General features: G+C 46.4%; 1 protein-coding gene across 13 annotated transcripts in view; it reads right to left on the bottom strand.

Annotated features, from left to right (window-relative positions):
* Positions 1 to 22,422, bottom strand: part of LOC125459524 (liprin-alpha-1-like) — a 215,037-nt gene extending 192,615 nt beyond the window's left edge. For all 13 annotated transcript variants that reach the window (XM_059652200.1, XM_059652205.1, XM_059652209.1 and 10 more), the window contains exon 1: positions 21,876 to 22,422. In XM_059652200.1, the coding sequence (XP_059508183.1) occupies positions 21,876 to 22,118 (243 nt within the window). In that variant the 5' untranslated portion in view covers positions 22,119 to 22,422. The remainder of the gene's footprint in view (positions 1 to 21,875) is intronic.
* Between the last annotated feature and the right edge of the window lie 3,257 nt (positions 22,423 to 25,679).

Raw genomic sequence — 25,679 nt, 5'->3', positions numbered from 1 at the left:
GCAAGCCTGTGGCCTACAACCAGTAACTGACAGACTTTGCAGTTAGACTTGTGCCTCCTGCAAAGAAGTGAAAGAATCTGAAGAAAGAGATCAAAGAACAAGAAAATCCTAGTAAACAGAAGGTTCACCTCAGTGATGATCCATATGTTCCCTGTGGACTGGGGCCATGGAACAGCTTCACCAGTTTCTTCATCCTCCATCACCAACACCCAGATTATTTTTTCTCGGTATGCGTCATCGAGTCACACAGCACAGAAGAGGCCTCTTGGCCCATCAGGTCTACATAAACCTATCTAAACTAATTCTGCTTTCCAATACTTGGCCCATAACCTTGAATGTTCTGATAATTCAAGTCCTCATCTACAGTCTTTCTAAAGGTTTGAGATTTCTTGCTTCTACCATTCTCCCAGGAAGTGCATTCTAAAAACCAACATCCTCTGGGTCCAAGACTTTTTCCTAAACTTCCCTTTAAGCCTCCTGCTCTTCACCTTAAAAAATACCCTTTTGTTACTGATCCATCACCAAAGGGGTACCAGGTACTTTTCATTCACCCTTCAACCTTAAACATTTGTAACAAATCCCCTTAAACCTTCTCCAGTCCAAAGGAAAACAACCTGAGCTGATCAATTCTCATTTCAGAGCCAAAATGTTCCATTCCAGGCAACATTCTGATGAACATCCTTTGCATCGCCCCCACCTTCCCATGCCACATCACCCCGCACTCCGTCCCCCTGCAATCATAACCTTTCTATAGCGAGGCTACCAAACCAGCACATGGCATTCTATGACTGCTAATAGCAAGTTTCCCAAGCCGCCTTAACCACCCACGTGAACTGCCCTGCCACCTTCAGGGATTTGTGGACAAGCACCCTATGTTCCTTCTGTTACTCTGAGCTTGCCAGTGTCCTGCCATTTGAACACTGTCTTGTTTTATTGCTTCTTCCAATGTGCATAACCTTACTTTGTTCAGGGTTAAATTCCAACTGCCACTGATCCATCAGATTTGACTATATTTACCTGTAACTGAAGACTTTCTACCTAAGTATTAACTCCAGAGTCAATTTTGGTGGCACGCACAAACTTATTTCTGCACTCGCCAACACCGTCATTTTGGTTCCATGATCTAGGAACTGAGCTGAAAATGACTTGTGGACTTTTGAAAACATTGTGGTAAAAGGAAAAGAACAGATGTTTGTTAGCCCTAGCCTGGAGGCTAACTGCAGGCCGATTTGTTATTAAAAGAGTTCCTACTGACGCAGTGACCTCAGGACGTGCACTGCATTTGAACAGAAGTTGCCCAAGGCAGTATATGCTTTCATCAATCGTGGCAAAGTGTAACAGCTGAGACTTAATGTTGGAGTTGTACAGAGCAGAGCATCGCTCAGGCCACTGCTGGAATACTAGGTGCAGTTCTGGTTACTTCACTATGGGAAGGAAGTGATAGCACTAGAGGGGGTGCAGAGGAGGTTCACCAGGATTTGGCCTGGGTTTGAAAAATTGAGCTGTAGGGAGAGACTAGATAGGTCTGGACTTTTTAACTTGAGAGGAAAGAAGGCTGAGGGGGGTACATGATAAAGGTTTCCAAGATTGAGGGATATGGACATGGTGAATAGAGAGCAAACATTCCTATGAGCTGAGGGGTCAATCATGAGGGCATAGTTTTAGGGTAAGGGGCAGGAGATTCAGAAGGGATTTGTGAAAAAACTTTTTCGCTCATTGGGTGGTGGGAACCTGGAATGCACTACCTGGGAAGACAGTGGAGGCTGGAAACCATACCAACTTAAAATATTTTGATGCGTGCTTCAAATAACGTAACATTCAAGATTATGGAACAAGTGCAGGAAATTGGGATTTACACCACCTTTACTGGTAGTTATTGTCAGTGCAGGCTCAATGGGCCAAAGGGCCTTTTTTTGCACTGAATGAATCTGGGAGTCTATGAAACTTAATGAGGTCAGTGCCTGGTAATTGGTTATGGCAAGTCTGGAAGAGACCTCACATTCAAGCAGATGTTGAATGGTAATTGAGGCCTTGGGAAAAGCCAGTCAGTCTCTAAGGGTGAGGTTGTAGCTGAAATTTTTGTTTTGAACTGTGCTTCCTGGTGAGAAATGTTTGGCTGCCAACAACATAGACAGGGAGCTTTCAAATCTTCCTGCTAACCTTCATCAGCTTTTGAAAGCCCAGACAGTAGTAAGCTGAATTAGAAGTTTTACTACCTGCACCCGAGTGAATTCAAATGGTAATCCTGACGAATTTTCCAGCAAAGCAACTAAGGAGGCCACACTTTTGCCTGTGAAACAACATTGTGAAAACCATTAAAGCATTCCAGTCAGTTTTGTTATTTCTTTTATCCCTCAACCATATTTGTCCGTCTGTCTTGTGTCTGAATGGGGACTGCAAACAAAAGCTTTGAGTTTAAAGCAAAGACATCGATTAAATTGCCTTGTTTAATTTTTTTCCCTGCTTAAGTTTTTGTGAATTTAATAAATCAGATCTTTTGTTTAAGTTACAAAACTGGCGTCTGGAATTAATTGTTTGCAAAGGCTAGGATTAATCATTCAGAAATCTAGTTAAGGAACCACTGGAGTAACTATCCTTGAGTTTTAATTTTAGCATGTTGAAAAATACAGATAGTTAGATTGTTTTGGTTCAGCTGTCCATCCCCATGAGACTAAGGTACAGGAGCAGAAACAGGCCATTCAGCCCATCCAGACTGACTACCATTCAATCACAATTGATATCTTCCTCAATCCCATTCTCTGGACTTCTCCTCGTAACCTTTGATCAAATCAGTGGCAGAATAAGTCTATATATACTTATGTGTTATATTACTATTACTGACTTAGTAATTAAGCTGTTCTTCCTGTCCAAATGGAAATCAGCAGGTTTGATTTAGTTTCAGTGGCACTAACATACCAATGAAACAATATAGACACTTGTAAGGCAAGTTAAACTGAAACAAGGAACTGAAAAATTGTAGGCCATTAATTTAGTCTGAATCAGCATTACCCAAATCATATGTAATCCACAGAGTAAATAGATTTTGACTTTCTAATAAAGAAAAACGATTACTATCAAGAATCAAGTATGTTTAACTCATCATACTTCAAATACCTTGGGAAATTGCAAAGTAATCAACTGAGGACTCAACCTACAAAAATAAGCTCAAATAAATCAGTGCTTTATTGTTCACAGATGGGGTTGACTTTCAAATTCAACAGGGAGACAACTGGCAATATTTAATCAGCTGACTGTTAGAACCTTCACCTGCCATTTCTTTGTACAGACTACAGACTGCTCCCAACACCGACTTGAAATACAGGAAATCCTACCTGTCCAACTAATCCATAACTATTTATGACTTTTGGAGCCACCAGGTTTTAACATTGGGTTTCCTTTCTCTTGCTTCCCAATTTATTTTTGAAAACTGAACAAGCTGACTCAAAAAATGACCATGGCACTCCATAATAACCCTGAAGGTACACTCCAAATTCAAATTCCATTTAAATATCCTTTTTTGTAGTGAAATGTAAAACATTTTTTAACATAAAACATGTGAAAGCTGGAAAAAAAAGTAAATTTTCTAAATACTCAGGTCTAGCAACATTCACAGAACTAGTGTTTCAGGTTAATGACCTTCTATCAAAAGCGAAACCATAACACACACTGCTGCCTGCTAGAGTGTAACATTTCCTGCATTTTCTTTTTCCAAAACACCTTTTATGGTAAATAAATGCTGCTAAAGCAGGCAAGGGTTAATCCAACTTACTAATATTTGAATTCAGTACAGACAGGGACATCCACAGGAAACATAACTTGGCTGAGTCTATATTTGGGCAGAAATTTGTGTTACCATAGATCACAGCATACAAGATGATCTTTGCAGCTTCCAAAAACAGGCTTACATCGAGTAAAAAATGTGAACAGTTCCATGCAATATTCACCATTTTGCAGTGCAGTTTACTAGATTAATTAATTCCACAAAAGGTATCATGAATCAATTTTCATTCATGGTTTCAGACAAAAAAAAGTTTTAAAAATTCAATGCACGTGCAGTCTGCCATCATTAAATGGTGATTTTCACATATGCAAAGTTTTCAAGGAACATAGCCCCTGTGAACAGCAAAAATTTCCTGTATTTTCAATAAACGTGAAGCTAGAAAAGCACAGCTGGTCAGACAGCCTCAGAGAGCAGGAAGATCAATGTTTCGGGACAAAACCATTCTTCAGGACTGGGGACAGAGAGGGAAGTTCAGAAATAAATACCGGTAGGAGCATGGGGCTGGGGGACGGTAGGTGAGATGGAGATAGGTGGACGCAGGTAGGGAGTTATTGTGGTGGTCAGTGGTAAGGTGGAGCTGATAGGCGAGTCAGAAAGTGGACAAGTGGGGGAAGGAGAGATTTTAAAGCTGGTGGTGTCAATATTCAGGCTATTGGATTGCAAGTTTCCAAGGTGAAATGAGGTATTGTTCCTCTAGTTTGCATGTGGCCTCACTCTGATGGTGGAGGTGGCCAAGGATGGACATATCACCAGAGGAGTGGGAGGGGGCGTTAAAGTGGATGGCAACCGGAAGGTTAGGCTGATCGGTATGTGTAAAGTGGAGATGCTCTGCACACTAGTCCCCGAGTCTGCGTTGGGTCTCCCCGATATACACTGGGAGCAGAGAAAGTAAATGAGGGCAGACGAAGTGCAGGTGAATCTCTGCCGGATTTGGAAGGAATGTTTAGCGCCTTGGGCACAGGTGAGAGGGGAGGTGCAGGGGCAGGTGTAAATCCAGCAGATTCAACTGCACTTCATCTCACCTACTCTTCCCCCAGCTCCAGTCTTCCTCCCTCTATTTATTTCCTGGCTTCCCTCCCCTTCCCCACTCCTGACATAGGGTTCCAACCTGACTTTCGTCCTCCTCAAGATTCTGTCTGACCTGCTGTGCTTTTCCAGTTCCACATTTTTTTGACTCTAACTTCCAGCAGCTGCAGTCTTTTCTGTCTCCTTTTTTGTGTTGTGTTTTGGTACCAATATTTTCACTCGGTGCGCAGACTTTTCTTCTCCATTAATCATCTATCAATTCCGTTCGGTGTGAACCGGCTCCTCTCATGATTTGTCGAGGTGCACGTCCAAAGGTTGAACTATGAATGTTTGACCGTTCCCCAGTACAACGATAATTTTGGTGTTATTTCTTTGCCCAGGCCTCCTGATCTCATCAGTAACAAGAAATATGAACACGTGACATATTAATAAGGTACATTATTCATACAGACCAGCAGGATGCCAATTCCACAGAATCCACAATTTCACTCCACTCTCATCCATCAAACCACTGTCAATATCATAAACAAGAACTCCTGCAGGGCTCTACATTTGAAAAACATGGCCTTTAACTTCGTCCTGATCATCATGCAGGCTAGCACTACTAAGAATCTTGCATTCCTGTGGTTTTCACTCGAACTGTGCTCACTCCAACTGACTAGCTGCTGGGTGAATCAAAATTCAAGGGCATTTCATCCATCTTGCGAATTGCACACTTATGTTTGTCACTGTCTGATGCATTGCTGTAAACCACTAATTTTGGCAAGTGTCTTTTAGTTACCTTTGAGCAATTTTTGTCTTTATTATAGTTCATTCATTGGATGCGGATGCTACTGGCTGGGAATTGCCCTTGAAAAGATGGTGACAAGCTGCCAACTTGAATCACTGATCCTTGGAGTGCAGGGACACCCACAGTACTATAGGGAAGGAAGTTCCAGGATTTTGAACTAGTGATAGTGAAGGAACAGCAATATATTTCCGAGTCAGGATGGTGAGTGGCTTGGAGGGAAACTTGCAAGTGATGGCTCACCATGTATCTGCTGCCCTTGTCCTTCTAGATGGAACTGTTTTTGGGTTTGGATGGTGCTAAGGAGTCTTGGTGAATTTTGGCAGTGTGTTGTAAATATTACATACTGCTGCTACTGGATGTCGGTGGCGCAAGAGGGTGGTGCCAATCAAATGGGCTGCTTTGTCCTGGATGGTGTCAAGCTTCTTGAATGCTGTTGCAGCTCCACTCATCCAAGCATGTGGGTAGTATTCCATCACGCATCTGAATTGTACCCCGTAGACTTTGTCGATAGACTTCAGGGAATCCAGAAGCAAGTTACTCGCTGCAGGGTTCCTGGCCTCCCTGCTCTTATAGCCACAATATTTGTATAATTTTCATTCCACAAAGGTAGGGTTTAATTTGGTTCATTAACTACAGATCTGTCAGCAAATAACAGTACTACTAAAACTCTAGTCCCCATATAAACATCCCTTTACATACAGAGACAGGAAAAAAAATTGTGGGTGCTACAGACTGAGGGAAAGACTGGGAAGATATTGCAGTGGGTACCTGAGATGGTTCTTGTACTGATCAGAATGTTACTTCTCAGTGATAAGATGATGGGAGATTTTACAGCACAGGAGAAGGCTGATTGCATCTGCATAGCTCAGTAAGCACCCACCTATTCTCATCCCATTTTCCAACACATGGCCCATAACTTTGAAGCATTTCAAGAACTCATTTAAATAGTTCTTACATGTCTTAAGGATTAACGTCTCTACCACCCTTTCAGGCAGTGAGTTCCAGATACCCACCAACTTCTAGGTGGGGGTGGGGGGGGGGGGGAGAAGAGAGAGGGAGAGAGAGGGGGAGAGAGAGAGAGAGAGAGAGAGAGAGAGAGAGAGAGAGAGAGAGAGAGAGAGAGAGAGAGAGAGAGAGGGAGAGAGGGAGAGAGAGAGAGAAAACACCTCTATTCCCCCTAACATCCTTTGTTCCTCAACTTAAAATTGTTCCCCTGGTTAATGGTCCCTCTAGTAAAAAGCAGAAAGTTTCTCTCTATACACCCTGTCTATGCCCCTCAGAATTTTGAACACCTCAATAAGGTCACGCCACTCAGTCTTCTCTGCCCAAATGAAAACATGATCCTTCCTAGTCTCTCTCCACAGATGAGTCACTCCAAACCAGGCACCATCCTGATGAATCTCTGCACCCTCTCTAGTGCACTCACATACCTTTCTATTGTTGGTCAACCTTCTCCAGATCATTCCACTGGTTTGCAAACAGCACTGGGCAGCTGATACACTTGCAGAAATCTATAGTACTATTAATTAAAAGTCACAGCTTATAGCAAGTGATGAAGTGATAATAAAATGGTTTTCTTTAGGCTACTGCAGAGAACAAAGACAGCTCCCTAAGTTGATGGAGACCTTAAGGCTTCCCAATATCTTGTTCAGAGCAAAAAGTGCTCACGTATCTAAGAACCAATCACATAGTTGCAGGCAAATTGAAGGCCTTTCCATTGATAACTGGGCACTAGACCACAAGTCAGCAACCTTTACCAAAGTTCCATCAGCTGACAAACCAGTGGCGGCTTCAATTTGCCTACTGCCATACTTTAACCACTACTTGAACAAGCAGCTGTGTAAGCAGCACTTACAATGAGTGTTACATTACTTGCTTTTAAAAACGTACAGCAGTCTTCCTGGCCTTCTTTTCAATCATAGAATCCTGACAGTGTGGAAACAGGCCCTTCAAGTCTACACCTACCCTCAGTGAATCCCACTCAGGCCCATTCCCCAAACCGACCTAATCTACACATCCCTGAACATTATGGGCAATTTAGCATGGTCAATCCTACTAACCTGCATATCTTTGGGCTGTGGGAGGAAACCAGAGCACCTGGAGGAAACCCACGCAAACACGGGGAGAATGTGCAAACTCCACACAGACAGTTGCCCAATGTTATTTTCCCATTTCAGTCGGCAATTAAAAATACAGAAAAATAAAAGACATAAACTTTACACATCAAATTCCAGGAACTCACTTCATAACAGCACTGTAGGTGTGAAGGGTCTAGGCCCGAAACGTCAGCTTTTGTGCTCCTGAGATGTTGCTTGGCCTGCTGTGTTCATCCAGCTCCATGCTTTGCTATCTTGGACATTTTGTTTTCTTTATTCATTCATGGGATGAGGGTGTCACTGGCTAGGCAGCATTTCCTGTCCATCCCTAATTACCCAGATGGCAATTAAGAGTCAACCACAGTGCTGTGGATCTGAAGTCACAGGTAGGTTGGACCAGGTAAGGATGACAGTTTTCTTCCCTAAAAGGACATTAGTGAGCCAGATGGGTTTTTCTGACAATTGACAATAGATTCACAGTTACCATTAGATCCTTAATTCCAGATATTTATTGAATTCGAATTGCATAATCTGCCGTGGCAGAATTTGAACCCAGGTCCCCAGAACACCACCTCTGGAAATAACAGTCCAGTGACAGTGTGACTAGGCCATCACCTCCCCTATAGGACTACAACAGTTCAAGTATTTGGCTCACCACCACCTTCTCAAGGACAAAGGTGCCAGCTTTCAATGCATAAATCTCAAAAATGAATGACAGAAAATAACAAATATCTTGCATACAAAGGCCATAGTACCTAGCTGAAATAGGTTATTCAACCCACTGAGTTTGCTTCGCCATTCAAAGAAGTACAAGCCGATCTAGCAATCCTCAACTGCATCTTACTGCCTTTTCCCTATAGCCTGTGATACCCTTCCTGGTTAAAAATCTCTCTCTTGCCTGAATATACTTAACTACATAGCCTCAAAAGCCCTCTATGGTAAAGTATTCCACAGATTCACCATTCAGAGTGTCGCAGTACCGACTCCCTGGACAGTCAGGATACAGGAAATCTTCAAGGAAACAGGGACAACATGCTGGCCTGAAGGTGAGGTTGAAACTACGTGGTTTTAAGACTTCCCTCCCCTGCTTATACCAAAGTATCAAAAGCAAAACTGATGAATTTAGATCTAGACTTACCTACCAGAGAGACCGGAGAGTAGGTCATGCGCTCTACTTCACGGAGACTTGGCTCACCCTTGTCATTCCCCATTGTGCCCTCAAGTTGATGGGTTCACCATACACTGCATGAGCCGCAAAGCATCCTCAGTCAAGGCAAAGGGCAGTGGGGTATGCCTCTGAACACACTTGCTGGTGCTCGGACATAGTGACGCTGGCAAGCTACTGCTCCCCAGAACTAGAATACCTACAGGTAAAATACAGTCCCTACTACCTACCATGAGTGTTCACATCTGCCATCCTGACAGCAGTCTACACACCATCCCAGGTGGATGTAAAGAACGCCCCAGATGAGATTTACACCGCCACAAACACGAGACACAAAATTCCCTGAGGCCCTATTCGTTGTGGCTGGTGACTTCAACCAAGCCAACCTCAAGCAGGTGATGCCAAACTACCACCAACACATCTCCTGCCCTACAGGACTGAACATTCTGGACCACTAATACAGAACCTCAAAGACACCTACGGCTCAATTCCCCCCACCAATACTTTGGACAATCTAACCACAGCACTGCGTTCCCATCTTACAAACTGGAGCTGAAACAGGAGAATCCTTCACAAAGCAAAGTACAGTGCTGGTCTGAGGCGGCAGAAGATAGTCTCTGGGAATGTTTGGACTTGGTGAACTGGACTGCGTTCAAACATTCAGCAATAAACCTAGACAAGTATGCCACCAGAACCACAGATTCATTAGCAAACACATGGAGGACTGTGCACCAAAGAAATTAATCCAACTGCTCTCCAACTGTAAACCTTAGATGAACGACGAAATCCACTCCCTGCTGAAGACCAGACGTGCAGCATTCAAGTCAGTTGACCTGAACCAATACAATACAAGCAAATCCAGATATGGCCTCCGCAAACCATCAAGGTCAGGCAGCGGTAATGGGCCAAGTTACAGAACCAAACCTACCAAACAGACACCTGCCATCTACATCAAGGACTAAGCGACATTATGAGACATGAAATGAAACATTATGAGATAACAGACTATGACACATCCCTCAATGATTTCTATGCTCGGTTTGAGCAGAATACCACGGAGAGGCAATGCCTGCCTTGACAGACCTGGACACACCTCTTCCTTTTGTCACCACTTCAGAATTCAGTTCAGTCTTCCTGGGAGTCAACCCATGGAAAGCAATGGGCCCAGACGGTGTCCCCAGCCGATCACTCAGATCCCGTGCGGATCAACTGTCAGAGGTATTCACCGACATCTTCAATCCCATACCCGAGAAAAGACATGCAGTTTGCCTTAAAGACTACCATCCAGTAGCTCTGACATCAATAATCATGACATGCTTCAAGGCGCTAGTCATGGCCCACATCAACTCCAGTCTCCCGACCTGCCTCGGTCCCCTGCAGTTTGCCTACCGACAGAACAAATCCACAGCGGATGCCATATCCCTAGACTCGCACTCATCCCTGGAACATCTGGATAACAAAGACACCTACATCAGACTCCTGCTCGTTGATTTTAACTCCGCCTTCAACACCATTATCCTGCCCAGACTGATCTCAAAATTCTGTGACCCTGGTCTCGGCTCTGCCCTCTGCAAGCGGATCCTCAGCTTCCTGACCCACAGGCCGCAATCAGTCGGGAGAGGTATCTGCACCTTCTCCACAATAACACTCAACACCAGAGTCCCCCAAGGATGCATCTTCCGCCCCCTGCTGTATTCCCTGTACACCTGTGCAACCAAAATTCTGAACGAACGCCACCTGCGAGTTCACTGACGACACCACCATAGTAGGACAGATATCTAACAATACAGTATCAAAATTCAGAAGGAAGATAGAGGGTTTGGTAACGTGGTACAATTAAAACCATCTGTTTCTCAATGTCGGCAAAACTAAAGAACCGATCAACTTCAGAATGAAGAGAGGTGAACACACCCCCTTCTACAGCAATGGAAGAGGTTGAGAAGGTGAAGAGCATCAAGTTCCTCAGTGATGGTAACTGACATCAGGTCCTGGACTTCCCACATAAATGAGCCAGTCAAGGCGGCAAAACACCTCTTTTTCCTCAGGAAATTTGGCAGGTTCCTCACTAACGTTTACAGATGCACTATCGACAGCATACATCCAGGTGCATAATGGCCTGGTATGGGAACTGCTCTGCCGAGGACCTCAAGAAACTGCAGAAAATGGAGTGCACAGCCCAGACACTCACAGAAGCCAATCGTCCATCCATGGACTCTATTTACACAGTCTGCTGCTGCAGAGAAGTAACCAAAGACCCAGTGCACCCTCGTAAAGACCTCCGACAACCTTATTCATCAGGCAGAAAATACAGAAGCCCTGAGCATGCAGGAGCAACCTCAGGAACAGCTTCTTTCCGGCTGTCATCAGACTGGTGAATGGGCTCTAGCCTCAAATAATGCAACCTGTATGCCACTAAGTCTTTTTGATCTGTACATCCTTTGCTTGCTGGGATCTGCCTGTTCAGCTCGTAAAAAGATCTTTTCACTGTATTTCGGTACACATGACAATAAAATCAAATCAAATTGATAATAATTGCATGTTTTCCCTCAGTTTATTTTCTCCCTTTTTATTATTTCTTGGCCATTTTTCGTTGTGCTTTTAACATTCCCAAACTTCTCACTTACCATTAATCTTTGTCACATTGTGTTTTTTTGCCTGTCTGATGCTACTGTTAACTTATTCCTCAGTGTAATATCTTTGATGTGAGGCATGAACCATTTTCTTAATCATTCATCACAGTTTCTCAACAGTCCATGTTGCATAACTCCAACTACCCACCCACCCCTGACCACTTCAGCCAGCTATGCCCTCAAAAGAAGCATCGTAGAATCCGTACACTGTGGAAGCAGGCTATTTGGCCCATCGAGTTCACACCAACACCCTGAACAGTATCCCATCCAGACCCAGCCCATTCCTGTAATCCTGCATTTTCCCATGGTTAATCCACCTATCCCACACATCCCTGAACACGAAGCACAATTGAGCACGGCCAGTTCACCTAACCTGCACAACTTTGGACTGTGGGAGGAAACTGGAGCACTCGGGAAACCTATGCAGACACGTTAAGAACGTGCAAACTCGACATAGTCACCTGAGGCTGGATTCGAACCCAGATCCCTGGTGCTAGCCATCGTGCCACCTATTCCTTTATAATTACCCTCATTTATGCTCATTGCTATATTGTATTGCATAATTTATGATTAATTCACAAATATTTTAGCTTAAAACCAGGTTTATAGTTGTTTGGTTAGAACACTCACCTTACCTTTGTCACCATATTATTGCCCTAATTGCTTGCTTCATCCAGTTATAAAGTGCAAGTAACACACACATTTTTGGGATGAAAAACTGAGGCTCATCAATAATGCAAGCGTAGCATTTTATGGCTGAAATGATGGCGGGGGGGTGCAGGGGCAGTGACATTGATTTAGGTACCAAGTATGTGCAAAATGAGAGTTTTGGTGCCAGATAAATCAATATGTCTTATATGTAAAAGTGACTTTCAATGACAGGTCTACAGAAACTTTATCCAAATAGTTGGATTTAGTATAAAAGATCCACTGACGCAAATTGTCTTCAATTCTCGTGGTTTTATATCGAAAGAATGGAGCTACATGTTAATTAATTTGAAGCTTTCCTTCATTCCAAAACTGCTGAAGGATAAATGTTGCTTGAATCACAGTTAGATCTGTGATGAGAATAACACCAAGACATTAGGACAAATCACTCCAGGTTATGCAATACAGAATAAACTCGACCAGAGGATGCACATACCTTGCCTATAGATAACAGTGGCTCAGTGGTTACCTCATAGTGCTAGGAACCCAGGTTGGATTCTGCCCTTGCATGACTGTCTGTGAGGAGTTTGCACATTCTCGCCATGCTGGCGCGGATTTCCTCCGGGTGCTCCAGTCTCCTCCCACAGTCCAAAGATGTGCAGGCTAGATGAATTGGCCATGTCATGTTGCCCGTAGTGTTCAGGGATGTGTAGATTAGGTGCGTAATAGGGGAATGGATCTGGTTGGGACGTTCTGAGGGTCGGTGTGGGCTTGTTAAGCACACTGTAGGAATTCTATTCTATGATTCAAAACAAAGCATGGCAAGACTGTGTTAAAGAATTTGGTCTTCACAAGCAATGCACATCCAAAATGTTTAGCACTGGCGCAAAGCTAGAGTTTCTCTGCAAAAGTAAATCAATGTATGATTCATCGACCTGATAGCAGCCCAGTTACTTCGGGAATACAAATGCTCCGAATGCATAACAGTAGTTTCTCATATAACCAAAGCAAAAGGATATGAAGCACTTACAGTGAAGCAGTTACATATTCAACATTTCAGAATGTACACGTTAACACACACTGCACAATATTGCTTCATAGAACACGGTGCACAGGTCAGGGTTCAAGTCCCACTTGCTCCCGAGGTGTATAAGAACATCTGAGCAAGTTGATTAGCAAAAAAAATTATCCTTTTCAGTTGACAAAAAAAAGACAAGCTGGTAGAAAATTTGCTCATTATTATCCTGCATGTTGTTATTTTAATACATTTTGTACAGCATGTATGAAACTTGTATTCACTGTCAAGAGTAAATTAAATGAAGCTACTGATGTGTGAATATTCCACCAGGATGATAATCACTCCAGGGTAAACAATGCAGAATAAATTTGACCAGAGGATGCACATATCTTGTCTACAGATAAATATCATTTTGTGTTTAAAGTATCCCATCCTAACTGATGTATTAAATTTACTTATCGCACTATTAAGCAGAGATTAAACTGTATGGGTAATATATAAAAAGGGAGCTTCCAATTTTAATCAGCAGACAATGCTTAGAGCAATTAACCTAACATAATAAATGCAAGAGTATGTGCTTTCAAAGACTTCTGGTTCTTAAAACACCTTAATTTATACACAGCCTACAGAAACTCAACATAAACCTCAGCAAAGCTACGTCACACCCAAACGTTGTATAAACACATGCCAGAGACTGGTACTTAATGTAAAATAGGCATCTTGCATCACCAACACGGGACTCACTACTGCATTGTTTCTGAGTCGCAAACAGATTATTTAATTTTCTCAGAAATAAACCAGCAGGTCCAAAACTGTAACTGTATGACAACAATAACTACCATTGATGAAAAGTGACTGAACTTGAGGTTATGCAAGGGTTGCAAGATGAACAAAGGCATACATTTACATCAAGGGATCGCACGATTATATAAAAACTGTATCAACAGATCTATCTGCTTGATTCAGTTGATGAAAGATCTCTTCTTTTGATACCTTGTCTTGATTTTCACGTCCTGGAGTATTTCTGCTGTAGGTTTAGACAATGTATTCAACGCTTATTTCAAAGTTTTATCACTGCCCAAACATTGGAAAGTTGTGTGGATGGTTACATCGAAAAAGAGAGATGTAACAGATTTTTTAGATTGCAATTTTGTGCTATAGTCCATTCGTGTAGTAAATCAATCCAGGCAAAATGGCATACCAAGCAGCAATGTAGCTTAAGATGTCACTGTCACTGTGATCGAAGAGAGAGCGAAGATACAACATATACCAGAAGGGAAAACAGAACGCACGCTGCTATGTAAATTACAACTGCAGCACAGACACAGCCACGGCAACTTGTATTGCACTTTAGACGGCAACGGTTCAGTTTTAGGTAAACAATGCAAAAGCGTACTGGAAGTATTAAAGCTATTGACGAAGGTTCAGAGGCAGACGTAATATGGTTGGCACAAGCAATGATACTGAATGGAAAGTAGGTGATATGTAGCAAACCATCTGGCGGTCTGAGCAACAACTGGTGAGAAATATGAAATCAGCAGTTAGGATGCCAAATCTACAGTAAAATCTGAACAGATCATTTTTGATTGTGTTGATAAAAATGTAAGAAATTCTTGCCTATCACAATTTAATGTTTGACAAGCAATCAGGCAGCACACCCATCCCTTGAAGGAGTCAAAGGTGGTAGCGGAAACACATAAATGAATGTGATCAATTCCAACCAGGGGCACTTGACAAACAAACAAGGGAAAGAGAAAAAGCGAGACATAATGGGAAAGGCAGATGCTGGAGAATCCGAGATAATAAAATGTGAGGCTGGATGAACACAGCAGGCCGAGCAGCATCTTAGGAGCACAAAAGCTGGCGTTTCAGGCCAAGACCCTTCATCAGAGAGGAGGATGGGGAGAGGGTTCTGAAATAAATAGGGAGAGAGGGGGAGGCGGACCGAAGATGGATAGAGGAGAAGATAGGTGGAGAGGAGAGTATGGGTGGGGAGGTAGGGAGGGGATAGGTCAGTCATGGGAGGATGGACAGGTCAAGGAGGCGTGATGAGGTTAGTAGGTAGGGGGAAAGAGGTGAGACGAAGAACGGGTTAGGGAGGCGAGGACAAGCTGGGCTGGTTTTGGGATGCAGTGGGGAAGGGGAGATTTTGAACCTTGTAAAGTCCACATTGATACCATTAGGCTGCAGGGTTCCCATTGGAATATGAGTTGCTGTTCCGGCAACCTTCGGGTGGCATCATTATGGCACTGCAGGAGGCCCAGGATGGACACGTCGTCTAAGGAATGGGAGGAGGAGTTAAAATGGTTCGCGACTGGGAGGTGCAGTTGTTTATTGCGAACTGAGCAGAGGTGTTCTGCAAGCAGTCTCCAAGCCACCGCTTGGTTTCCCCAATGTAGAGGCAGCCACAACAGGTACAGTGGATACAGTATACCACATGGGTAGATGAGCTGTTGAACATCTGCTTGATATGGAAAGTCATCTTGGGGCCTGGGATGGGGGGTGAGGGAGGTGGTGTGGGGGCAGGTGCAGCACTTCCTGCAGTTGCAGGGGAAGGTGCCGGGTGTGGTAGGGTTGGAGGGGAGTGTGGAGCGGACAAGAGAGTCATGGAGAGAGTGGTCTCTCCGGAAGGCAGACAAGGGTGGAGATGGAAAAACGTCTTGCGTGGTGGGGTCAGATTGTAGATGGCGGAAGTGTCGAAGGATGATGCATTGTATCCGGAGGTTGGTGGGGTGTTACGTGAGAACTAGGGGGATTCTCTTTGGGCAGTTATTGCGGGGGCAGGATGTGATGGATGTGCTGCGGGAAACACAGTCAAGGGCGTTCTCGACCACTGCGGGGGAGGTGAGGTTGCGGTCCTCGAAGAACACGGACACCTGGGATGTGCGGGAGTGGAATGCCTCATCCTGGGAGCAGAAGGCCTCATCCTGAGAGCAGAAGCGGTAGAAGTGAAGGAATTGGGAACATGGGAAGGAATTTTTGCAGGAGTGCGGGTGGGAGAAGGCATATTCTAGGTAGCTGTGGGAGTCGGTGGGCTTGAAATGGACATCAGTTCCAGCTGGTTGCCCGAGATGGAGACAGAGAGGTCCAGGAAGGTGAGGGATGTGTTGGAGCTGGCCCAGGTAAACTTGAGGTTGGGGTGGAAGGTGTTGGTGAAGTGGATGAACTGTCCGAGCTCCTCTGGGGAGCAAGAGGCGGCGCCTATACAGTCATCAATGTAACGGAGGAAGAGGTGGGGTCTGGGGCCAGTGCAGGTGCAGAAGAGGGACGGTGCCATGTAACCTACAAAAAGGCAGGCATAGCTGGGGCCCATGCGGGTACCCATGGCCACCCCCTTTGTCTGAAGGAAGTGGGAGGAATCGAAAGAGAAGTTGTTGAGGGTGAGGATGAGTTTGGCTAGGCAGATGAGGGTGTTGGTGGAGGGGGACTAGTCGGGCCTGCGGGACAGGAAGAAGCGGAGGGCCTTGAGGCCATCTGCATGGGGAATGCAGGTGTATAGGGACTGGACGTCCATGGTGAAAATGAAATGAGGTGTTGGGAACCGAGAAATTGGAAGTTCTGGAGGAGGTGGAGGGTGCGGGTGGTGTCACGGACGTAAGTGGGGAGTTCCTGAAGCAAGGGGGAGAAAATGTCTCCATCTCAGGCAACCAGCTAGAAACTGATGTCCATTTCAAGCCCACCGGCTCCCACAGCTACCTAGAATACACCTCCTCCCACCCGCCCTCCTGCAAAAATTTCATCCCCTATTCCCAATTCCCAATTCCTTCGCCTCCGCCGCATCTGCTCCCAGGATGAGGCATTCCACTGCCACACATCCCAGATGTCCACGTTCTTCAAGGGCTGCAAAATCTCCCCCGCAGTGGTCGAGAACACCCTTGAACTTGTCTCCCGCATTTCCCGCAACACATCCATCACACCCTGCCCCAACCATAACCGCCCAAAGAGAATCCCCCTAGACCTTACATACCGCCCCACCAACCTCCGGATACAACGCATCATCCTTCGACACTTCTGCCATCTACAATCCGACCCCACCACCCAAGCCATTTTTCCATCCCCACCCTTGTCTGCCTTCCGGAGAGACCACTCTCTCCGGGACTCCCTTGTCCGCTCCATACTCCCTTCCAACCCCACCACACCTGGCACCTTCCCCTGCAACTGCAGGAAGTGCTACACCTGCCCCTACACCTCCATTCCAGGCCCTAAGATGACTCTCCAGATCAAGCAGATATTCACCTGCACATCTGCCAATGTGATGTACTGCATCCACTGTACCCATTGTGGCTTCCTCTACATTGGGGAAACCAAGCGGTGGCTTGGGGACCGCTTTGCAGAACACCTCCGCTCGGTTCGCAATAAACAACTGCACCTCCCAGTCGCGAACCATTTCAACTCCCCCTCCCATTCTTTAGACGACATGTCCATCATGGGCCTCCTGCAGTGCCACAATGATGCCACCCGAAGGTTGTAGGAACAGCAACTCATATTCCGCTTGGGAACCCTGCAGCCCAATGGTATCAATGTGAACTTTACAAGCTTCAAAATCTCCTCTTCCCCCACTGCATCCTAAAACCAGCCCAGCTCGTCCCCGCCACCCTAACCTGTTCTTCCTCTCACCTATCCCCTCCTCCCACCTCAAGCCGCACCTCCATTTCCTACCTACTAACCTCATCCCACCTCCTTGACCTGTCTGACATCCCCGGGCTGACTTATCCCCTCCCTACTCCCCACCTATACTCTCCTCTATCCATCTTCGGTCCGCCTCCCCCTCTCTCCCTATTTATTTCAGAACCCTCTCCGATGAAGGGTCTAGGCCCAAAACGTCAGCTTTTGTGCTCCTAAGATGCTGCTTGGCCTGCTGTCTTCATCCAGCTTCACACTTTGTTAAACAGAAAAAGCCAAACTGGTTATGTAGTGACAGGTAGAAGCAATGTCATACAAGGGAAATTACACAGATAAGCCACAAAAGATTCATTTGCAATGGAGACAAGGGGAACCAGGACAGAGAGAGCACAATTTTCAGTCATAGGTTTAACACCAATCCAGATTTTCATTCAACGTACAGCATGGGAAGCAATCATTGTACTACTACTACTGAGAACTGTTCACTTCTATATTATTCAAGTCTTTATTTAGTTCTGTATATATTTAACTTGCCTCTAACAGCCCAACAAAAGGCCAAACTTAGAGAAAATAAAAATTACATCCACATTTTGGAAAAAAGCAAAATCCGTGTAGACAAATATTTTAGCTTTTCGAAATGAAATCTATTAACATTGATGATGCAATTTCATTATCAGCTGGGTAAGACATTTTGGCACCAAAATAAGTCCTAACACTTCCTAATAATGTGTTAAATCAATTGTGCAGTCTACGCTTGCAAGCGGCTAAATCTGGTACTTAAACCAGCTGACTATAAAACACTAACAATATTAAACTGCATTTTTTCAAGGTTACAAATTTACAAAAATTTGAACTACTCAGAGATTGCAAAAAATATTTCATTAAAATAATATTCATGTTAGCAGCAATAAATCCCATTATCTGAACTACATACATTTTGAAAGAGAATAATGGATCTTTAATACTCCAAGATACAATCCAGCTAACAACTAGCAATCAAGAGTCAAAATGTGGCAATTCTTCAGACTACTTTTTCTTGTTTCTGTATTGCAGAGATATATACTGTGTTACTGATGTGTTGAAAAATCTGAAGGCAACAGATCAGATTTGTTTTTATTTCTTCTGACCTAGAACTAATAAACTGCAAATAAATTTGGCCACAGCTTCAATATGACAGCTGAATAGTAAAACATGATAAAAGTAAATGCTCTGTTTTACTGATTGATGCAATTATGTTTTATTATTTGTTTAGGGCAAATGATTACTTACCTGCAGGGGTGGACAACAGTCTGTTGTGGCAAAAGAGTAGTTTGTCCAATATTTCCTGTGGTGATCTATTTAAAACCAAAGTTCCCTTTGTTCATCAAGCCTAACAATAGAAGTTATAACTGTAACATATACATGATGCCAATTTAGTTGTGCTGACAATATGACAAATGACTGCACGAATCAAATACAAAAACAGACAATACAATTAAAACTGAAACACTTGTGAACACGAGAAGAATGTGCTATTTTAGAATTGTGGGTTATAGAAGCTTTATATCGCATTTAAATTTAACTGGTTCCACTCCATTCCATTCCACTGAAAATGCCTTTCCAATCAGTTTCTATGATGACCACAATGACAATCTACATCATCTGTGTAGCCTGTTCAATTTAACTATTTTAAGGATTCATTAGTAATATTATTACACAATAAACGGAAGCAAATCCAAAATATGCAAACATTTCACCAAAAAACTGGGAACACTTCTTAATCTGATTATGCAAGTACATGATCAGCAGCCCAAGACAACAGCACTGAAATGTCAGATCATCAAATCTTCCTTGAAGGCAAGTAGCACTCTTATCAACAATGCATTTTTAGTAATAAACAGTTTCCTCAAAAGTTTAGGGGTGAGCTATAACCTTAACTGTGTCACCATGAGGAAAGCACATCATAACACTCAATACCTGCCAGACTGACATCTCACTTCAGATTTTACAGATTCTCTCAAAATATTGAGAATCAGTGTCACCACTCCACCAAACATTTGTCGAAAATGTATGTAATAAAAATAAGCATTAAAATATTTTGTATTGTGACAGTGATAGGATATAGCTCCAACAGAAATGAAGACCTACTCCATGAATTTGCAAAAAGCAGCCTTAGGCCAGGATAGTTGTGGGTGTGGAGGGGGAAGATGATCTACAGAGAAACAAACAAAGTGGCCAAAAAATGGAACAGCAAAATGATCTACAACTAGCGGAGACAAGGTTCCCTTCTTGAAGCATTTGGACAAGTTTAAGAAAAAAAAAGACGATTTTGTTTTATGAAACCAAAGCGCTCAGCTTTTCATCCTGCAGCTTTGTGGAAAGTACAGTATCAGGAGGATAGGGAGAGGGAGAGAGAGCGAGAGCACGCGCGCGAGAGAGAGAGAGAGAAAAAGAGAGAGAGAGAGAGAAAGACCACACATGACAGCGCGAAGGTGGCACAGGGAAGAAAAGGGAATGCGGTGACCTGAGGGGGGAAATCGAGGTGGGCAACAAGAATTGAGGGGAGAGGATCAGGGTGATGGATGGGGTTCTTGGTTACAGGCTGGTTGAGTGTCAGGGGTGGTGTTGATTAGAGCCTGCGTGAGGGTTGGGTAGGTGATAGAGTCTAGTACAGGGGTGAAGATAGGGGGGTGGTGTGGATTGTTGGTTCAGCAGATGGGGTTGGGATGAAACAGAGAGGTCGGTTGAAGGAGTGGGGTAGTTTGATGGAGTGAGGGCGGCCTCACAAGGCGAAGGGGAACCGGGAGGATTTGGTTGAAGGCGCGAAGGGGAACGGTGGGGGGGGGACACGGGGACTGGTTGAGGGGGTGGAGGGGGAACATGGGGACTGGTTGAGGGGCTGGAGGGGGTGAAGGGGGGGGGGCGCCTGGTGGGGGGGGGGGGGCGCCTGGTGGAGGGGGGGGGCCTGGTGGAGGAGGTGGAGGGGGGGAGGGGGGCCGCCTGGTGGAGGGGCTGAAGGGGGGGGGCGCCTGGTGGAGGTGCTGAAGTGGGGGAGGCGCCTGGTGGAGGGGGTGAAGGGGGGGGCGCGCCTGGTGGAGGGGGTGAAGGGGGGGGCGCGCCTGGTGGAGGGGGTGAAGGGGGGGGCGCGCCTGGTGGAGGGGGTGAAGGGGGGGGCGCGCCTGGTGGAGGGGGTGAAGGGGGGGGCGCGCCTGGTGGAGGGGGTGAAGGGGGGGCGCGCCTGGTGGAGGGGGTGAAGGGGGTGAAGGGGGGGGCGCCTGGTGGAGGGGGGGCGCCTGGTGGAGGGGGTGAAGGGGGGGGGCGCCTGGTGGAGGGAGTGAAGGGGGGGGGCGCCTGGTTGAGGGGGTGAAGGGGGGGGCGCCTGGTGGAGGGGGGGTGCCTGGTGGAGGGGGGTGAAGGGGGGGGGCGCCTGGTGGAGGGGGTGAAGGGGGGGGCGCCTGGTGGAGGTGGGGGGCGGGGGCGAGGGGGGGCGCCTGGTGGAGGGGGGGGCGTCTGGTGGAGGGGGGGGGGCGGAGGGGGGGGGGGCGAAGGGGGGCACCTGGTGGAGGGGGGGGGCGTCTGGTGGAGGGGGGGGGCGAAGGGGGGGCGCCTGGTTGGAGGGGGGGCACCTGGTGGAGGGGGAGAAGGGGGGGGCGCCTGGTGGAGGGGGAGAAGGGGGGAGCGCCTGGTGGAGGGGGAGAAGGTGGGAGCGCCTGGTGGAGGGGGAGAAGGTGGGAGCGCCTGGTGGAGGGGGAGAAGGTGGGAGCGCCTGGTGGAGGGGGAGAAGGGGGGAGGGGGAGAAGGGGGGAGGGGGAGAAGGGGGGAGGGGGAGAAGGGGGGAGGGGGAGAAGGGGGGAGCGCCTGGTGGAGGGGGAGAAGGGGGGAGCGCCTGGTGGAGGGGGAGAAGGGGGGAGCGTCTGGTGGACGGGGTGAAGGGGGGGCGTCTGGTGGACGGGGTGAAGGGGGGGCGTCTGGTGGACGGGGTGAAGGGGGGGCGTCTGGTGGAAGGGGGGGGTGAAGGGGAAAGGGGGGGTCTGGTGGAGGGTGTGAAGGGGAAAGCAGGGGTCTGGTGGAGGCGGTGAAGGTGGGGTTCTGGGTAAACCTGGCCCCCGCGTCCCCTACCTGAGGTAGGGCGGTGTTGAGCTGCCTCTGAAGCGAGTCCCTCTCATGGAAGGCCTCCTGCATCTTGGCCTGACACAGGGCCAGTGCCTCCTGGCTCTCCCGGAGGCTCTCCAGCAGCTTGTCCCGCTCATCCAGCATGTTCACCATCAGCTGCTCGAAGTTGGCCTCGGTGTCGGCGCCGCACTGCGAGCCCCGGGGGCTCAGCGTGTCCTCGCTGATGGTCGGCATCACCTCGCACATCATGGTGGGCCGGTGCTGGATATGAAGCCGGGGGCCGAGGGGAGGCCTACTCTCCCCAGGCCAAGGGGAACACTGACCCCGACTCAGGGAACAACAGCGGCCTGAGAGCTGAGGCAGGCCGGGGCCCAGGCTCCACACAGGATCCTCGGTAGTCGGTAAATGTACACACGGTCCCGGATCTCACACACACCGGCACAGCCTGCCGTGTCCCTCTGCTATCCCTGTCCCGAGGCCCGGCTTCCTCACATCTCCCGCTTCCAACCGGCACGGCGTCCGCGACCCCGACAAAATGTCCGCGCACTCTCCCGCGACCTGCAGCGCGCACGCGCGCGCACCCACCGTGCGCCGCCACCTCGCGCATGCCGTGCCCCGCCCCTCCTCGTCCCTGGCTCCGCCCACGTACCCAGCCGTTGCTGCAGGCCCCACCCACCTCTTGGCCCCACCCATCCCCCCTTGGCTCCGCCCCGGGAGATTCCTCCTCTGTCAGAAGCGAAGAGGCTGTTCAGCCCATCCTGTCGCCAGCAGTTCAATGAGCCCCGTGAGATCATTGCCAATCTCCGGCATTTTCACCATTTCCTTGCACTTTGTTTCTATTTAAGTAATCATTTGGTCACCAAATAAATAACGTTGCCGAGATAGTAGGAACTGCAGATCTGGAGGGAGGAGGGTTACTCCTTCAAGAAGTTGCCAATGTCCCTTAGAGTTGCTCTCAGATCACAGAGAGAGCTGAATTACGGTGGTTTAACCTTAGGGTCTCAGTGCCTCAGATGAGGGGCAAGGGTGAGAAGGAGTGTTTTCATGCTCTTCATTAGTGACAATCACTCACAAAAGAGGATGATTGTCCTGAGATAGTAGGAACTACTGATGCTGGAGAATCTGAGATAACAAGGTGTGGAGCTGGATGAACACAGCAGGCCAAGGAGCATCAGAGGAGCAGGGAAGCTGACGTTTCGGGTCCAGGCCCTTCTTCAGAAATAGGGGCAGGGAAGGGGATTTTGAAATAAATAGGGAGAGAGGGGGAGGCAGATAGAAGATGGATAAAGGAGCAGATAGGTGGAGAGGAGACAGACAGGTCAAAGAGGCAGGTATGGAGCCAGTGAAGGTGAGTGTAGCTGGGGCATTAGGGAGGGAATAAGTCAGTCCAGGGAGGTGATGTTCCTGCAATCTTCAGATTATCGTGAGGTGAGTTGGCTCGCCGAGTTGGGCTCTTGTTTAGAAACCAGCTCACCAAGACAACCAACCTCAACACCCACAACCCGAGGTACAAATCTACTCCAAAACCTTCAGATGATTGTCCACTTAGAAAATTCTGTGTCTCTGATCATGAGTTCTGTGGACCCTTTTGGGACTAATGACCCTTATATGCCTTGGCATCACAACTGCATATCTGAATACTTCTTTAATATTACAGGGGTTTCTACATCTACCACTCCTACAGGAATAAGATCCAGCTTCCTGCCACCATCTTAGTGAAAAAGTTTCTTTCTCACGTATCCTCTAAACCTTCTGCCCCTTACCTCAAATCTACACTCTGTGGTCAATGGCCCCCCCCATCAAGAGGTAACATTTCTTCCTGGTAACCTATCTATGCCCCTTATAAATTTATTCATCTCAATCATGTTCCTGCTCAATATTTTTTCTGCTCAAAGGAAAACCACCTCCATTTGTTCAATCTCTCTTGAAAATTGAAATTGTCCAGCCCATGTAACACCCTGGGAAATCTCCTCTACACACGCTTCAATGCTAACACATCCCTCCTCCACGTCAGTTTCTTCTGAACAAAATACAGTAGAGGAACTGAACCCAGGCTGCTGGCACCTACATGGACTATGGCAAGCAAACATTTAATGTGATCCCAAATGCCTCAACAGAATCTGTTTCCGTGACATTTCCAGACATTTGCTAAGTGAAAAAGATATTTCTCACCTTGCATTTGCTTAGTTTGCAAAACACTTTAAAACTGTGCTCTCTGGTTCTCAATCTGTTTATGTGTGGGAACATTTTCTCCTGACTTATTCTGACCGGATGATGTTAAAAATTTCCCATGAAATCTCCCCTCAGCTTTCTCCCTTTCCACGGAAATTAGTCCGAACTTCTCCATTTAACCTCATCGCTGACACCATCCTTGGAAAACTCTTCTGTGCTTTCTCAAATGTGCTCACATCCTTCCTGTTGGTGGAGTTGTGGACAGCATGGGGGGCTGTTGTAGGTTGCAATGGGACATCGACAGGATACAGAGCTGGGCAAAGAAGTGGCAGATAGAATCCAACCAGAAAAGGGTGAAGTGATTCATTTTGGAAGGTTGAATTTGAATGCAGAATACAGGGTAAATGGCAGGATTCTCATCAGTGTGGAGGAACAGAGGGATTTTGGGGTCCATGTCCATAGATCCCTTAAAGTTGCGACCCAAGGATTGAAAAGAAGGTGTATGGTGTATAGGCTTTCGCTGGCAGGGGAATTGACTTTAAGAGCCATGTGGATATGCTGCAGCTCTATAAAACTCAGCTTGGACCACAGTTGGAATATTGTGTTCAATTCTGGTCACCTCATTGCAGGAAGAATGTGGAAGCTTTAGAGAGGGTGCAGAGGAGATTTACCAGGATGCTGCCTGGATGGGAGGGGGCAGGTCTTATGAGGAAAGGTTGAGGGAGCTAGGGCTTTGATCATTAGAGTGAAGAAGGTCAAGAGTTTACTTGATAGAGGCATACAAGATGATGAGAGACATAGATAGGGTGTATAGTCAGGGACTTTTTCCCAGGGCGGAAATAACTTCTATGAGGGGGCATAATTTTAAGGTGATTGGAGGAAGGTACAGGGGAGATGTCAGAGGTAGGTTCTTCACACAGAGAGTGGTGGGCGTGTGGAATGTGCTGCTGGTAGTGGTAGTGGAATCAGACACTTTTGAGACTTTTCAGCAACTCTTGAATAGGCGCAAGGAGGATAGTAAAATGTAGGGATGCAGGGTAGTTTGATCCTTGTAGGATAATAGGTCAGCACAACATCGTGGGCCAAAGAGTCTGTACTGTGCTGCACTGTTCTATGTTCTGTGTTCTGTAGTTTGGAACCCAGATCTATACACAATATTCCAGCTGAGGTCTAAGCAGTGTTTCTTACAGGTTCATTATAACTTCCTTACCCTTGTTCTCTACACCTGTATTAATGAAGCCTGGAATATTGCATTCTTTATTAATCCCTGTCTAAATGAGTTAACAAATGCATGACAGATGCCTTATAATGTGGGCAAGTGAGAGGTTATGCACTTTGGGAACAAATACAAGAAGGCAGATTATTGTCTGAATGGCTATTATATTGAGAGAATGGAATTGAGACCTGGCCTGACTTGTACACCAGTCACTGAAGGTGAGTAAAAATCAGGAATAAAATCAGAAGTTGCCGGAAAAGCTCAGCAGGCCTGGCAGCGTCTGTGAAGGAAAAAAATCAGAGTTAATGCTTCAGGCATGCAAGTGCAGCAGGAGGTGAAGAAGGCAAATGTTATGTTGGCCTTCATAGCGAGAGGATTCGAGTACTGGAGCACGGCTGTCTTGCTGCAATTATACAGAACCT

Source organism: Stegostoma tigrinum, chromosome 17 (assembly GCF_030684315.1).
Source record: "Stegostoma tigrinum isolate sSteTig4 chromosome 17, sSteTig4.hap1, whole genome shotgun sequence".
Lineage (NCBI taxonomy): Eukaryota > Metazoa > Chordata > Chondrichthyes > Orectolobiformes > Stegostomatidae > Stegostoma > Stegostoma tigrinum.
Note: the sequence above shows the minus strand (reverse complement) of the source record. Positions and strands in the feature narration are given on the sequence as shown.